A 17966-nucleotide genomic window follows, 5' to 3' on the forward strand; every position below is an offset into this window, starting at 1 on the left:
AAGAATATAGGGTTAAACTGAATGAAGATCAGCTACTGAGAAGAGATGTTTGTTTTGAACAGATTGTCAGTATTTTTGATCTGCAACCTATTACAAGTATAGAGAAATTAGGTTAAAAAAAAAAATCCCTCTTCTGTAGTGAACTCGGCAAAAATGGTGGAGATGGTAACTCTGGCAGCCTGTCAGCCCCCCAGAAACAACCAAAAAAACCTTGTAAACTTTATCAGAACTCTCGAAGATAGTCAAAAGTTTATAGTACCCAAGAAAACTTTTAACTAGGAAAGGGCTGTGATGTGGTAGATTTCAGGCAACATAATTTACCCTTGGCCAACTCCCTCCCAAGTCTGGCAGCAGTCTTAAAGAAGAAAGCTAGAATTCCCACTGTGGGTTCCTGGTTCCAAAAAGGAGCTAAGGAGACTTGTTTCCAAGAAATTGTGTTTGTCTGTTTTGATCTGTGTGGGTGCTATCTGATGGACTAATGCAAGGGGCCTGCCTTTGTTTTGTCTAACTGGGAACTCTTTCATTAAGATCAACAGATAAATTCTTATAAAAAACCATGAAGAAAAGAAGGCAATGAGATTATATTTAAGCTTTTAAAAGCAAAAAACTGTCACTTAATATTTCTATATCCTACAAAACTATCCTTCAAAATATCAAAGAGAAAGTAAAAGATTCCTAGAACAAAAGCAGAAAAACTCATCACCAGTAGATCTGCTTTACAAGAGCAACTGAAAGGAACCCTTTCAGCTGAAGTGAAAGGACAATAAACAATAACTCAAAACCAGAAGAAAAAGAATACCACCAAAAATAACTATACAGATAAATCTAAAGGTGGTAATTTTGATTTGTAATTCTTTTTTTCTCTATGACTTAAATGACATACATAAAGCTGTAACTACAAATCTATCTTAACTGGCATACAATGTATAATGTTATTTTTGACAATAACTTTAAAGGTGGTAGAACAGAGATGTACAGGAGCAGAGTTTTTCCATAATATTGCAACTAAACTGATATTAATTCAAACAAGATTACTGTAAGTTTAAGATGTTAACTGTACTACCTGGACTAATCATTAAGAAAGTTAACTAAAAAATATACAGGAAAGGAAATGAGATGGTAATCAATACCATATTTTACCCCAAAAAATCAAACACAAAAGAAGGCAATAAGGAATTAATGAAAAAGACATAAAAAATATAGTAAACAACAAAGTGGTGGAAGTCTTTCCTTGTATTTATACTGAATGTGAATGGATCAAATTCTTGGATTAAAAGGCAGGGCCTGGCAGAATACATTTTTAAAAACCCCAAGATAAACAAACAACAATCTATGAACCATCTATGCTATATTCTACATGATATTTCACTAATTTTTAAAGATTTATTTACTTTAGAGAGAGGGAAGAGAGCATGTGCAAGAGCAAGGGAGGTTTGGAGGGGAGAAGGAAAGAATCTCAAGCAGACTTCCTGCTGAGCACAGAGCCCCAGGTGGGACTCAATCTCAGAACCCATGAGATCATGACCTGAACTGAAACCAGTAGTCACACTTAAACAACTGAGCTACCCAGGTGCCCCTACAAGATACTCACATTAGATTTGAAGACAAATAGGCTGGAAGTGAAAGGATGGAAAATGATATTCCATGCAAATAATAACCCATAGTTATACTAGTATCAGACAAATAGACTTCATGTCAAAAATTATTTTAAAAGATGAAAAGGACATTATATATTGATAAAAAAGTCAACCCATCATGAAGCTCTAACACTCATAAACTTAGAAGACATAACAACATAGCAAAATACACAAAGCAAAAACTGATAGACCTGAAGGGAGAAATACACAGTTGTACAATCATAGTTAGAAACTTTAGTATATTGTTTTCAGTAATGGACAGAACACCTAGATAGAAGATCAGTAAGAAAAAAAGAGGACTTCAATAACATGATAAACCAAGTAAACATAAAAGACACCTATACAACATTCAACTCAGCAACAGCAGAATACATATTCTTCTCAATTGCACATTAAACATTCTCCAGGATATACTGTATATTAGATGATAGAGCAAATCTGATATATTTTAAAAGACTGAAGTCACACGAAATATCTTCTCTGTCCACAGTGAAACTAAAAATCACTAATAGAAGAAAAACTGGAAAATTCAATATGTAGAAATTTTAAAAAACATACTCTTAAGCAAAAATGAGTAAAAACAAAAAACAAAATGAGAAAATATCTTAAAATAAATGAGCATAAAATCAAACATACTTAAACTTAATGGGATACTGTGAAAGCAATGCTCAGAGAAAATTTTATAGCTATAAATACCTGTATTAAAGAAAGAAGATGTCAAATCAATTGCCTAAACTTCCACGTTAAGATACTACATAAATCAGAGCAAACTAAACCCAAAGCTGGCAGAAGGAAGGAAATAATAAAGAGCAGAAGAGTAAAAGAAATAAAATAAAGAGCAGAAAAATACTAGTGAAAATGAACTAAACCAAAAGCTGATTCTTAGGGGAAAAAAAATTCAACAAAGTTAACACCTTTACCTAGACTGATAAAGGAAAAAAGACTTAAAATTAAGAATGGAAGTGGGGAGGGGCAGGTGCCTGGGTGACTCGGCTGAGCATCTGACTCTTGGTTTTGGCAGAATTGAGCCCCTCACTGGGCCCTCATTCAGTCTGCTTGTCCATCGCCCTCTGCTCCCCCTCTTCCCCACCGGAATAAGCACAGGTACATGTGTATGTTCACTCTCTCAAATGAATAAATTCTAAAAATAAATAAATAAATAATAAACAAATCTAAAATATTAAAAGATGTGGGGCTATTACTACTGATATTCCAGAAATAAGAATATAAGTATAAAAGAATACTATGGGGGTGCCTGGGTGACTCATTCAGTTCAGTTAAGTATATGGCTTCAGCTCAGATCATGATCCCAGTGTCCTAGAATCAAGTCCCACATCAGGCTCCCTGTTCAGCAGAGAAGTCTGTCTCTCCCTCTCCATTTGCCTCTCCCCCTGCTCATGCTCCCTTCTTGCTCTCTGAAATAAATAGAATCTTAAAAAAAAATACTATGAGCAAGAATAAGTTAACAAATTGAATAACCCAGAAGAAATGAACAATTAGAAATTATATATAAACTACCAAAATGATTCAAGAAGAAACAGAAAATCTAAATAGGCCTGTAAGGATTAAATATATTGATCAGTAATAAAAAAATCTCATAATAAAGAAGAGTCCAACACAAAACGGCTTCACTGGTGAATTCTACCAAATACAAGAAGAACTGAATCTTTCTCAAACTCTCCTGAGAAATAGAAGAGAACATTTCCTAACCTGTTTTATGAGCCAGCACTACCCTAATACCAAAGCCAAAGACATCACAGGTATAGACCAGTATTTCTAATAAATACACATGCAAAAATCTTCAACAGAATTCTAAGAAACTGAATCTAGCGATGGTTGTATACTATAACCTAATGGAATTTACCTAGGAAGGCAAAGATAGTTCAATGTACAAATAATAAATAATATACATTAACAGAATGAAGGTGAAAAAATGTGTGATCCTGTCAATTGATGCAGAAAAAGCATTTAACAGAACCCAACACTCTTTCATAATAAAAACACTCAACAAACTAGGAAAAAGAGCAAACTACCTTAACATGATAAAGAACATTTATGAAAAATCCACAGCTAACAACATACTCAATGGTGAAAGTGAAACCTTTTACTCAAATCAGAAACATGATGAAGATATCTGCTTTTCCCTGTTATGCAACACTGTACTAGAAGCGCTAGCTAGAGCAATTAGGCAAGAAAAAGAAATAAAGGTATTGAAATTAGAAAGCAATAACTGGAACTATTACTATTCACAGATGACATGATTTTATATAGAGAAATTTAAGAAAATCCACAACGAAGCCCTATTAGTGCTAATGAATGAATTCAACAAAGGTGCAGGCTACAAGATTAAAACACAAAAAGCAATTGTATGTCTATACACTACCACTGAACAAGTAAAAAAAAATTTCATCTAAAATAGTGTCAAAAAGAATAAAATACTTAGGAATAAATTTAACCAATTCTGTACACTGAAAACTAATTCATATGGAATAGCAAGTAGCCCTGAATAGGTAAAACAATCTTTTTACTTAAATATTTATTTATTTGAGAGACAGAAAGAGAAAGCATGCACGAGCAAGGGGAGGGGCAAAGGAAGAGGGCAAGGGTGAGAGAGGGAGAAAATCTCAAGCAGACTCCCATTAAGCACAGAGCCTGATGTGGGCTTGATCTCACAACTCATAAGATAATGACCTGAGCTGAAATCAAGAGTCAGACACATAACTGACTGAGCCACTAGGGTACCCCTAAATAGCTAAAACAATCTTGACCAAAAACAAAAACAAAAACAAAACTGAAATACTCACTTGTTGATTTCAAAATTCATCACAAAGCTACTCTAACCAAAACAATATGGTACCATTCAATGAGCAAAGAATACTCTCAAAGAATACTTCAACAAATTATGCTGTGATAAGTGAATGCCCTTGCATCATATAAAAAATTAACTAAAAATGTATCAAAGCTGTAAATATAAGAGCTAAGACTATAAGACTCTTTGAAGAAAACATAAGGACAAATATTCATGACTTTTGATTTGGCAACAGTTTCTCAAATTCAACACCGAAAGAATAAGCAACAAAAGGAAAAAAAATACACAAACTGGATTTCATCAAAATTAAAAACTTTGTGACTCAAGAGTGAAAACAACCCAGAAAATGCAAAAAGAAAAGATCTGTAAATCATTAATCTGATAAGAATGTATTCAGAATACATGAAGAATTCTTACAACATAGCAACAAAAGATAAGTAACTGAATTAAAAATTATTCAAAAGACTTAACAGACATTTCTCAGAAGAAGATATAGTCAGCAAACCCATGAAAAGATGTTCAATGCAAATCAAAGCAAAATGAGATACCATCTCACACCTACGAGGGTGGCTTAAATCAGAATAACTAGTGCTGGTGAGAACGTAGAGAAACTGAAATTCTCATACACTGCTGATGGGAATGTAAAATGCTGCTGCTGCTATGGAAAACAGTTCCTAAAAAGTCAAAGATAGAGTTACCATATGACCCAGCAATTCTCTTCATAGGTATATACCTAAAAAGAATTAAAAGCTACTATTTAAACAAAATCCTGTACATGAATGTTCAGAGGAATACTATTTAATCAACAAGTAGAAGATAAATGACCATCAACTGATGAATGGGTGCACAAAATGTGGTACATCCATACAAGAGAATGTTATTCTGCCATAAAAATAATGAAGTACTGATACATGTTATACTATGGATGAACCTTGAAAACAATATGCTAAGTGAAAGAAGCCAGATATAAAAAGTCATACAATGTATGATTCCATTTATATGAAATATCCAGAATAGGCAAATCCATACACAGCAGTGGTTTCCAAGGGCTGAGGCTAGAAGGAAATGGGACATGACAGCTTAATAGGTATTGGGATTTCTGTCTGGAATTTGATAGTGGTGATAGGTATAAAACCCTGCCAGTGAACTGTACATTTTAAAATAGTTAAAATGATAAATTTTATGCTATGTATATTTTACCATATACGAAAAAAATCTGTTCTACAGGTTTTCCTATAGTCTTTGAAACCTCCGAAAACCATAACTCACTTAAAAATAAAATACTTACATTGACTTTCTATATCAGGAGTTGAAAAACTTTTTCAGTAAATATTTTAGGCTTTGCAAGCCTTTTTCTGTAGCAACTATTCAACTCTGCTGATGTAGTATGAAAGCAACCGTAGATATTAAGTGAGCAAATGGGAGTGACTGTGCCCCAATAAAAACTTAAATTTACAAAACAGGAAGCAGGCCAGATTTGGCTTGAGGCCTGTAGTTGGCCAAACTGTGTTGTATACTATTCTTTATCTATATTAATGAGGTTATTATAATCATTAAAGTCAAATTAAATTAAAACAGCAAGTGGGTCAGTATATGAAACCCGTAGTAGTAAGATTTACATTTGCTGATTTAGGTTTACTGCAAAATTACATTTACTGAGAATCAAATGGAAGTAGAATAAAATTAAAACTCAAACAGAATTGATAAAACCAGACATTAATAGAAGTTTTACATTTACTTAAGCAATAGCTAAAACACAAATGTCAATGTGAACAGCAGATAAACCATAATCTTAATAAAAGCCAATAACTTTCTTCCTTTTGCCTAACAAAAGTGAGAGTATCTGGTAGCTAGGTTGACATAAATTCTTTTTTGCTATTTTTCTCAAATTTTTAAACTTTCTAACTTTTTAAGCCTACTTATTTTCTAAAATTCATTATATTTATAACTAGCACTACATAGCTGGGTACTTCTTCTCCATTAGAGCTTAGTTTTTAGTTTGGTTTCTTTGGTCATGATTAAAAGCTCCTTAGACCATTTAAAGGAATTAGACCTAAGAAATGTTTACTTACTAATTCAGAAACAATTACCAACTTGAGATAGTAATAAGAAAATGAGACAGAGAGCAAAAGTAAAAAGAAACAAAGTTCTCAGTTAATCTATGAACCATATAATGAGGCCAGACAAATCTCAAATTGAAAATTTAAGAGATACTTTCAATAGTATGAATTTCTTTTTTTTTTTTTTAATTATGTTAGTCACTATACAGTACATCATAGTACATCAGTAGTTTTTTGGGGTTTTAATTTAATTTTATTTTTTTAAATTAATTTATTTATGTTCAGAAAAACCGTATTCACTATTTTTTCACCACACCCAGTGCTCCATGCAATCCATGCCCTCCTTAATACCCACCACCTGGTACCCCAACCTCCCACCCCACTGCCACTTCAAACCCCTCAGATTGTTTTCCAGAGTCCATAGTCTCTCATGATTCACCTCCCCTTCCAATTTATCCCAACTCCCTTCTCCTCTCTAACTCCCCTTGTCCTCCATGATATTTGTTATGCTCCACAAATAAGTGAAACCCTATGATAGTTGACTCTCTCTGCTTGACATCATCAGTTTTTAATGTAGTGTTCCATGATTCATTGTTTGCATACAACACCCAGTGCTCCATGCAATCCGTGCCCTCCTTAATACCCATCACCAGGTTCACCCAGCCCCCTGGCCCCTCCCTTCTAAAACCCTCAGTTTGTTTCCCAGAGTCCATAGTCTCTCACAGTTCGTCTTCCACTCCAATTTCCCCCCTTCATTTTTCCCTTCCTTCGCCTAATGTCCTCCATGCTATTCCTTATGTTCCACAGATAAGTCAAACAATATGATAATTGACTTCCTCTGCTTGATATATTTCACTCAGCATCATCTCCTCCAGTCCCATCCATGTTGATGCAAAAGTTGGATATTCATCCTTTCTGATGGCTGAGTAATAGTCCATTGTGTATATGGACCATGTCGGGAAATTTAAATCAAAAGCACATTGAGATACTACCTTACACCAGTTAAAATGGCAAAAATAGTATGAATTTCAAAATAACCCTGATATTGAACTCTAAATAAGTATTTTCTTTTTATAGCTCAGCTAAATTCTTAAATACTTTGGAACATTAACTTTGAGTAAGACCAAAGTTAATGACATTATAGTAAGTGGTTCAGTGCCCTGCAGTAGTTAAGTATTCAATGTTAGTTGATTGAAACACTGTGAAATCACTCTGTCCATGGAAAGTTACTCTCTCTAAAAGAATAAAATACCTTTTGCAAGCTAATAACTAAAAATTTATTCTTCCTTTCAATTTTTTAGCTTGGAGAGGATGGCTAATAGCACAGAAACAATAAAATTTTTCCTTTTACCATCTCCTCAATTACTTTTTTCTTTTTCACTACATGCCCGTGGCATCTAGCCTAAAAAAAAAAAGACCCTCTTAGTGAATGATAACCAAGATGAATAAAGGAATCTACCTTTCAAATAATTTATGTAATTTCTTTAAAGCTCCTTACATTATAGGGTAATTTCTTTTTTAAAAATATATAATGCATTTTAAAAAGGAACTACTAAATAAATCATTTAATTCTAATTCCAAAAGAAAAATCTCTTATGATCTTTGTTCTCTGAACATTTCCATATCAAATACAAAAACCTGATATCCTAAATATATCCTCTGTTCATGTACTAAAGATTTCCTCCTTTAGCAAAACTTAAATTTTTATTGTACTAAAAATTACCACATATCCTTATTTTGTAGAATTATTACTTCAGCATAGTAAGCATCAAGCACACAATAAATACTATTAAGTATGGCTTAAGAAAATATAAAGACCAATACAAAACCGGAAAATTTCTTGGTTTGCTTTTGCTGTTGCTCTTGCAGAAACAGCTCAACATACCCCAAATTTAAAAGCATCACTGAAGAACGTAATTGTGTATGTAGAAATACAGTGCAGAATAGTTTTCTTTTATAAAACTAGTATTAATTTAATTGTGATAAAGTACTTACTCTAAAAGAGGTGGAAGTATTTCACAATTCAAAACAAAATCTCTGCATTCTGCATTGTCACCAGCAATATTACCAAGTGCCCAAACAGCCTTAGAAAAATGAGAAAAAAACATTCTGTTACAATATCTTAAATAAGATGCACTCTCTTAAGAATGAGATTTTAGTATAGAATGAACAAAGTAATAGTTTCCAAGATGTTAAAAAAAAAGTAAAAAGCTAGTAGGACAGTAAAGAAAGTTTAATAGTACCATTTACTAATATTTTTAATCAACTGAAGGATAGGGCATTAACATTTTTCATTACACATGGTGAAATGTTTATTCTGTTCAACAAAGATGATAGTCTATCTACTCCGAATCTACATGGAAAGACAAAATTATCAATTTAGCGAATTTTGCAATTACCTATACTAGAAGTTTGTTCCTATGCCAAGGACTCCACTCACTGGGAAGGGATTGATTTATAAAAGAAGGGAAGGAGAGACAAAATACAGAGAAGTCAAGTAAAGCTACTATGAGAATTAGCTTGGACTGATCTCTGAAAATAAGCTTAGAATTAGTCCAGGTTCATTATAATTTTTTAAATAATTTAAGTAAAAGATCAAATTATTCACTTATTAAATTTCAATTAAATGACAAATTATGCAAATGAAAATCATCATTTCATTATATTCTCACTTCACATTTTTCAAATACATGCAAAAGTAGACATAAGTTACTTTTACAACTGGGAAAATTTTAACATTTAAAATATGAGTTAGTATTTTTAATATTTACCCTAGGCCTAAGTTCATTTTCTATTTTTTTAAAAAATATTTTACAAGACAGGTGTCTGAACCAACTAACCCACAGAGCCACCTTAAGAAAATCTTTTGAAGTAATGACATTTTTCACCCTGTGAAGTCTAATACTGGTGGGGAAATTATTATGTATAGTTTCTTTGGAGGTCAACTTTGAAATACATGATTAGAACTTGAAAATTTTTTCTTTTACCAGGGTTAAGTCATTTTTCCTAATGAAATAATCAAGATATACATACAGATTGATAGTGATGTTTATCATAATATTAATATGCCAGAAATAACTCTAATATATAACTGAGAAATAGATCACAAATTATGGTTCATACCGGACTAGATAATGAGTAATCAGGAAAATTTTCTTGGAAGATTAATGCCATTAGAAAAGGCTACCAATATCAATTAAGTGGGGAAAAAAAAAAACCCGTGTGTGTGTGTGTGTGTGTATACATATATATATGTACATATATATAAAACTAAACAGATGAATGGATGGTAGATCAACAGATCAATTTGCCCTAAAAATAGTTCAAAACAAAAACATTTTATTTTCTTTCACTGGTACAAAGTAAATGTGATTAAATTTTCCCTCTTGCAACAACTGTGAGAATTTATCATGTCTATTTAAAAAGTTACATTAGGGGGGCACTTGGGTGGCTCAGTGGGTTAAAGCCTCTGCCTTCGGCTCAGGTCACGATTCCAGGGTCCTGGAATCAAGCCCCGCATCGGGCTCTCTGCTTAGTGAGAAGCCTGCTTTCCTTCCTCTCTCTCTGCCTTACTCTCTGCTTACTTGTGATCCCTGTCTGTCAAATAAATAAATAAAATCTTTTAAAAATAAATAAATAAATAAAAATTAAAGAAAATAAAAAGCCACATTAGGAATCAGGAGGGAGACAAACCATAAGAGACTCTTAATCTCACAAAACAAACTGAGGGTTGCTAGGGGGGAGGAAGGATATGGAGAGGGTAGCTGGGTTATGGACATTGGGGAGGGTATGTGATATGGTGAGTGCCGTGAAATATGTAAGCCTGACGATTCACAGAAATGTAGCCCTAGGGCAATAATAGATTATATGCTAATAAAAATAATTTAAAAAAGTAAAAATAAATAAAAGAGCAAATCGACTAAGGGCTTAAAAAATTTTTGATATTTTAGAAAGAAGTAACAAAATAATCTACGTACATGCAAAGAATAAGGAGTCAGACCAGCCCAGGTTTAAAACTTAGTTCAGCCATCCACTGTGACTAGGTAGATTACTAACTTTTCTGAGTCTCAGTATGCTTTTTTATACATGGGAATAGTAATTTCTGATACCTGACATCACACCTACAGAGAACCCAGGATTATGTCTGAGACAGTGCATTCTGGCTTCCTTCTAATTTGACACTGAAGAGGAATTACTATATTTTAACAAACACAATGCACATGCAACTCTCAAGAGAACATAAAAATCTAGTAAATATAACCATTCAGATTAGAAACATACCTGCTCTTGCACATCTTCATGCTCTGAATTAAGAAGTTTGATAAAAATTGGAACAGCCCCAGTTTCAATCACTACCTTGGTATGCAGAAAAGTTCCAGATGCTATATTAGTTAATGCCCATGCAGCTTCAAACTAAGGAAAAACAAAGGTAGAATAAATGAAAGCACCAAAGAAATGTCAGAAAAAAAGGGAAGAAGAGAGGGAGTAAAGGGTTAGCTGGACAAGCCTTTAAAGACTGATTTATGATTAATAAGATTAATCAGATTTCATAAATAAAAACCCTTGGTTTTAAAAACAGGACTCAATCTGGAAAAATGAAAGAGACTGTAATGAAAATTTTCAAAATCATGAACAATAAATGAACACATCTGAAGTTGTATTTCACAGAACTCCTAATGCTTACTATTTAGAGAGCCAAGTGTCCTAAAGCAAGCAGTTTAAAACTAATGAGACACTACTTAAAAGAACGTGAAAAGAAGGGCCATCTGCACCCCAATGTTTATAGCAGCAATGGCCATGGTCGCCAGACTATGGAAAGAACCAAGATGCCCTTCAACGGACAAATGGATAAGGAAGATGTGGTCCATATACACTATGGAGTATTATGCCTCCATCAGAAAGGATGAATACCCAACTTTTGTAGCAACATGGACGGGACTGGAAGAGATTATGCTGAGTGAAATCAGTCAAGCAGAGAGAGTCAATTACCATATAGTTTCACTTATTTGTGGAGCATAACAAATAGCATAGAAGACATGGGGAGTTAGAGAGGTGAAGGGAGTTGGGGTAAATTGGAAGGGGAGGTGAATCATGAGAGACTATGGACTCTGAAAAACAATCTGAGGGGTTTGAAGTGGCAGTGGGGTGGGAGGTTGAGGTACCAGGTGGTGGGTATTAAGGAGGGCACGGATTGCATGGAGCACTGGGTGTGGTGAAAAAATAATGAATACTGTTAGTCTGAAAATAAATAAATTAATATTAAAAAAAAATAAAAGCAACAGTGCATTTATGGAACTTAGAATCTTAAAAGGTACTTTTGATTCCCTAGGGAGGGATCACCTAGTTCCAACCTCATTTAAGAAATTAATTAGAAGTCCAGAGACTTAGATGATTTGTTCAAAGAATTCACTATTAGCAAAGCCACAGGCAGGACTTGTATTCCTGTAAGCAGTAGAACCTCTGAAAAGTCATTCATATCAATTCCACTTAAATCTGAATATACTTAAATGTGATGGATTTGTAACACAAGAAAACAGAAAATTCAACCCATGGCTCCCAAACAATAAACTAGCAAAGTACTGAAAATGATCTATAAATCCACAGGCAAACTAAAGAATGACCATAACTTCAAAAATATTTGACACAGACAACTTTTCACATGAAAGGTACATAGCACTATGATTAATAAAATAAAATTTTATTATTTTAATTTTGTTATTTTAATAAATAAATACAATATTTTAAATAAAAATATAAAAAATATATTAAAAATAAAATTTATAAAAAGTAAAAACAATATTTTAATTTTGTAATATAATGCCTTACACACAATATATGGCTAAAACTATCACTCAATTTTATTTATTTGTATTTACTCATTTCCTCTTTCATTCATTTATAACTAAAAAGCCAAATAATTAAGTATCAGGAGGCCTGGGTTTTACTCTGGACTTGAGGCTTAAATAGAAAGCAAATGGACTAAAAATCATGACCTAGAGTCCTTACAGATTATACCTAAAGACCTTGAAAAATAATGGACAGTATTACTATATATAGCACAAAGTGGCTTTTTCCTCAGACATCCTTATCGTAAACACTCTCAAAATTTTTCAGCATAAAAATCATGATAAGTAATATTCATGTGTGTAACACATTTCTTTGCTTCTTATCTAAAGTGTGAGGAGCTTTCCCAAATTACTCAAATATGTGGAACACTATTCTAAGTTGTAATTTCAACAACTATTACTCAAATACTAGTAACAATCTTCCATTACTGACAATAGCACTGGTAAACTAGGTGCAGCTCCTGTGCAATTCCTGATAGATAAAATTCCACATTGTATTCCTACTTAAGAATATACATAGCAATGAAATCAGGAAAAGCAATCTTTCTTTAAAAAAAAAAAAACAGTAAAATATTTGCAAAATTCAGTAATTTACTATTAGCAGCCAATTATTTGGAAGACATCTTACAAGGGCCTTTAGAGTATAGCTGAGAAGCAATGCTCATTTGGACAAACCTAACTTTGGTCACATTTTAGTTGATTTTACTGATTTTTTTTTTTTAAAAGCTAATCAGATAAAAATGTTTTAAAAGGTAAAAGAGTTTATACTAAAAAGTTACAACCCTTATTAGCTAAGAGCCAAAAAAAATTTACCCATTAACATTTTAATGTGAGGTTTTCTAAAATGAAAAATTTACTAAAAGTTGACAACTACAAAATTTTTATGAACATTATGAATTTTATATAGTTTTCTCAAAATTGTTTTAATGAAGCAGTTCCTACAAAAAACTAGCATTGCAAACATGACTACGGGAAGATGAATGGCACTACCTTTTCCTTTACTTGCCAAGTATTTCCTGAATGCTTACAATATATTTAGTATTGTAGAAGTTCACTAGAAACTTTAATCACGTTATTTCTGGAAAGAGATTAAGAAAGAAAACTTTAGAACTCACCTGTAAAGTACAATTTTCATTTCTTTCAAGAAATTTCACAAATCTCTGTACAACTCCTGGTTTCTGTATAACCTGATCAATTGGTGGATTAGGTTCTAAAAATTTAAAAAGAATTAAGTTATTTATAGGCACAGAAAGATAATAACCTGGTCCCTGTGTCAATTAACAGGATGCACAAAATAAATCTTTCCTAGGTTTCACTGACCAAGTTTAAAAGCCTCAGGTGAGTTTAACTGAAGTAAACAAATATTCTCAAAAATGCAGTCCTTATTGGAAAGCAAATTCTTTTTCATTAATCACAGTAAAAAAAAAATTTAAAATACTGTCTACACAAATATTTAGTACTTTAAGTTGAAGGATATTTAGAAGGTCATCTTCACAACATGGAGTATTTCAGTCTAATACTCAAAACACCAACTGATAGATAATCTTCCCCCTAATCCTGTATAAGAATACCTCATTTTCCAGAGATGTCTCCTTCCCTATCAACCATTATCTAATACTTCTCAACTAAATGATATTCTGTTCTGTGAAGGTATCATTCATTATTCACAGAAAACCTACTGGACTATGTAGGATTCTTCATAAATTTTCATGAAATGCAGAGGGCTTTTGAGAGTCATAAAATCTCTAAGAAATTTTAAAACAGGGAGGGGATTTGGGAGAAGGGGGTGGGATTATGGACATTGGGGAGGGTATGTGCTTGGGTGAGTGCTGTGAAGTGTGTAAACCTGGTGATTCACAGACCTGTACCCATGGGGATAAAAATATATGTTTATAAAAAATAAAAAATTAATAATAAAAAAAAGAAATTTTAAAACAAAAATATGCAAAATTAAAACCAAGATATTTCAGCTACTGACAACCTAAGTATCAACAACTCTTCCTTCTCCCTTGGCTTCAACAAAAAGTATGCTCTTGTGGTTCCCTAGGATATTCTGTTAGTGTTCCATATTTATCTAACAAAAAGGATAAAAAAGACCTCCTTTAGGGTTCCCTGTATGGCTCAGTCAGTAGAACAAGTGACTAGATCTCGGGGTTGTGAGTTCAAGCCCCACATTGGGCATGGAGTCTACTTAAAATAAATAAATATACTTTATAAAAAAATAGATATTGGGGCGCCTGGGTGGCTCAGCGGGTTAAAGCCTCTGCCTTCGGCTCGGGTCATGATCCCAGGGTCCTGGGATCGAGCCCCACATCGGGCTCTCTGCTCCGCAGGGAGCCTGCATCCTCCTCTCTCTCTGCCTGCTTCTCTGCCTACTTGTGATCTCTGTCAAATAAATAAAATCTTTAAAAAAAAAATAGATATTCCTTACAAGTATATTTTCAAGAAAAATTAAGACCTACTGTCTTACTGAAGATGATGATGTCTTAAAATAAAAAATATCTAATAAATAAAACTCTCAGAACCTTTTAATATCAAATAAGCATACTTGAAAATAATTCTTGCCTTTGGAAAGCAGCTTTCTAAATTTCTGTGTTGCTGTTAGCTGTTGATCAGCATTGTTAGAAAAAATCATCTGAACCATATCTGTGGTGATAACTTCTTCCTAAAAACAGAAAATATAACAACACTTAATATTTTGCATGAATAACTGTTGTATGAAATACTGTTGAAGTATAATTTGAAATATATTTTTGTAAAATCTACCTCTGGAATGGGGACAGTGGAACTGATATCTGGATCCTGGATAGGACTTTCTAGCATAGACTCATCGTTTCTGGGCAAAGAGACATTTCTGCGTTTGAACAACTGTAATAAAGAGAAATAACTTTATACACTGGGTTTTCCATAAAACACTGAATTCCCATAGAATTATATTTTTCATTTATGTGAACAAAACAAAACGATTTAAAATTCTACATATTTACTATTTCTCAATCACTATACCATGAAGATCTAAATTATCTTTGAGGGGCGCCTGGGTGGCTCAGTGGGTTAAGCTGCTGCCTTCGGCTCAGGTCATGATCTCAGAGTCCTGAGATCGAGTCCCGCATCGGGCTCTCTGCTCAGCAGGGAGCCTGCTTCCCTCTCTCTCTGCCTGCCTCTCCATCTACTTGTGATTTCTCTCTGTCAAATAAATAAATAAAATCTTTAAAAAAATAAATAAATAAATAAATAAATAAATAAATTATCTTTGAGAAGTTAAACTCTCCTGACTTGGTTAGCTCTTACGAGCAGACCATTTTGGGTCAATTCTTATTCTCAGGTCTTGGCCTCCCATAAGTAGAGTACACATTTACTTTTAATAGAATTTGAAAAAGTACATATGCTCCCAGTGATATATGCGATATCTAAGAATTTTTCCAAGAAAATCTTAATAAAAAACCAAATTAGTTATATGGGAGAAATATTGTGGTATATTAACAAACAAATTACAGATTAATAAGGAGCAGAGAACAACTCTGAGGAAATATGGCCCTATCCTTTTTATTTTGGGAATGAATAAAAATTTAAAAAAAGAGAGAGAGAGAGGAGGAGTGAAGCAGAGTAACATCACTGAGGGGAATTTATAGATACATTTTCTATATCAAAATAGGTAAGAAAAAAAATCTGGTATATTCTTTCTGATAGCTAAAGAAATACTGCTCTTCTTCAAATAGTATACATTTCCTTCTAATCATTCATCCAACAGATTTTTTGAGTCCTTAATGTAATAAAGTAGGGAGTATGCTAGATACTATAGATAGGAAGATGACAAATCATATTTCTAAAACAGGCCTTTCTCTACTTTCATCATTGCTAGTACTTTCTACACATTAGTTTTTAATTCACACATGTGAGGACTATACCCTCTTAATATAAACACTTCTAAATTTAAGTGTATCTTGGAATGAAAAATGTTGAGATATATTCTTTTAAAGGATTTTTCTATTCCTTATGTCACATACACAAAGTTCAAAGCAGAGAAGGCTAAGAGAGCTAGCTGGCTGAACTATAGAAGGAAAAGTATGAGTAGCATAGGTAGAGGACTGTAATTAACTTAGGAGCAAGAACTATGAAAACCCACAAAGCAACAAATAAATATTATGGTTTTTTGGGGGGGTAGTGGGCAAATCTGGTAGTGACAAATGGAAGTGATCTAAATAGGCTTAAGAGTAAAAATTTCTTAACACTGGGATAAAATATGATTAAGATAAAAGGCTTATCAATAAAACAGAAAAGTTGTTCCTCTCAGTGATTAAAAACAGCACACAATTCTGATTCATGAAGTATTCCTGGAGTCTAATAAAGAATAGATTGATATTCAATTTCCTAAAAATACTTTATCATTTTTAATTATCTAAAAATAAGCAATGATAATGTAACTTCTAAAAGCTATATAATGTGTCTGTGTTAAATAGATTTAAATATTTTAAAACACCCACCTGCTCTTCCCTTTTTTGTTTTCGAAGCTGTATTCCTTCTTCTTCTCTTCGTCTACGCATTTCTTGGGGATTTAGGGCTTTATTCTTGTAACTTTTCATTCTATAGTTATCTTTCCCTGGACTAGCCATTGCATCTTGAGGTTAGGAGAGAAGAAAACATATACTGATAATTCTCAAAACAACATGTGATGTTTACTAGGTAAACTAAGTTCATGCTTACTGCTTAAACAGATTGACAAAATTAATTCTGAAAATTACGTACAAAGAATACATTCCCTCATTCCCACATCAATATTGGAGCAAAGTAACCAAAATTTTTGGACTAAATTATCAAACAAATAACAGATTTTGGTCTAAACACAGATAAAGTCATTATCCTAATTTCACTGATTTTAAGATGCACTCCCCAATGCCTGGAATTTTAACCTTTCGGAAGAGGGATGCATCTTAAAATCACTGTCTGCCAGGATATAATCAATCATAAAGTAGTTGGGTAAAAAACTTTAAAATTACAGCTCTTGGCAAGATCAAAAGATAGCCAGAGTGAGTGAAGTATCTCTACTTTCAATGGAATATATTATTAGGCTTCAATAAGCATCCCTCAAATATTTTGGGGGGTCTGGCTTCTTTCATTTACTTAAGGTGCTGTCTTCAGAACTAAGGTTGCATGGCTCATGACTTCAGTCATGACTGCAATACTAATTTGCAATACAAGGGTATAATTACTTCTTTTTAAATACTGAAATACTGGGCGCCTGGGTGGCTCAGTTGGTTGGACGACTGCCTTCAGCTCAGGTCATGATCCTGGAGTCCCGGGATCGAGTCCCACATCGGGCTCCCAGCTCCATGGGAAGTCTGCTTCTCCCTCTGGCCTTCTCCTTGCGCATGTTCTCTCTCACTGTCTCTCTCTCAAATAAATAAATAAAATCTTTAAAAAAAAAAAAAATACTGAAATACTGGGGCACCTGGGTGGCTCAGTGGGTTAAAGCCTCTGCCTTCGGCTCAGGTCATGGTCTCAGGGTCCTGGGATCGAGCCCCGCATCAGGCTCTCTGCTCTGCGGGAAGCCTGCTTCCTCCTCTCTCCCTGCCTGCCTCCCTGACTACTTGTGATCTCTATCTATCAAATAAAT

The 17966-nt window shown here is 33.4% G+C and overlaps 1 protein-coding gene across 3 annotated transcripts in view; it reads right to left on the reverse strand.

Moving 5' to 3' along the window:
• KPNA5 (karyopherin subunit alpha 5) overlaps positions 1 to 17966 on the reverse strand; it is a 50483-nt gene that overhangs the window by 27215 nt on the left and 5302 nt on the right. For all 3 annotated transcript variants that reach the window (XM_013063024.2, XM_013063023.2, XM_013063020.2), the window contains 6 exons: positions 16837 to 16970; positions 15119 to 15220; positions 14918 to 15017; positions 13468 to 13562; positions 10788 to 10919; positions 8502 to 8590 (listed from right to left, as the gene is read on the reverse strand). In XM_013063024.2, coding sequence (XP_012918478.1) covers positions 8502 to 8590; positions 10788 to 10919; positions 13468 to 13562; positions 14918 to 15017; positions 15119 to 15220; positions 16837 to 16970 — 652 coding nt within the window. The remainder of the gene's footprint in view (positions 1 to 8501; positions 8591 to 10787; positions 10920 to 13467; positions 13563 to 14917; positions 15018 to 15118; positions 15221 to 16836; positions 16971 to 17966) is intronic.

The sequence above is a fragment of the Mustela putorius genome, unplaced genomic scaffold (genome assembly GCF_011764305.1).
Source record: "Mustela putorius furo isolate JIRA1106 unplaced genomic scaffold, ASM1176430v1.1 tig00003983_pilon_pilon_pilon, whole genome shotgun sequence".
NCBI lineage: Eukaryota > Metazoa > Chordata > Mammalia > Carnivora > Mustelidae > Mustela > Mustela putorius.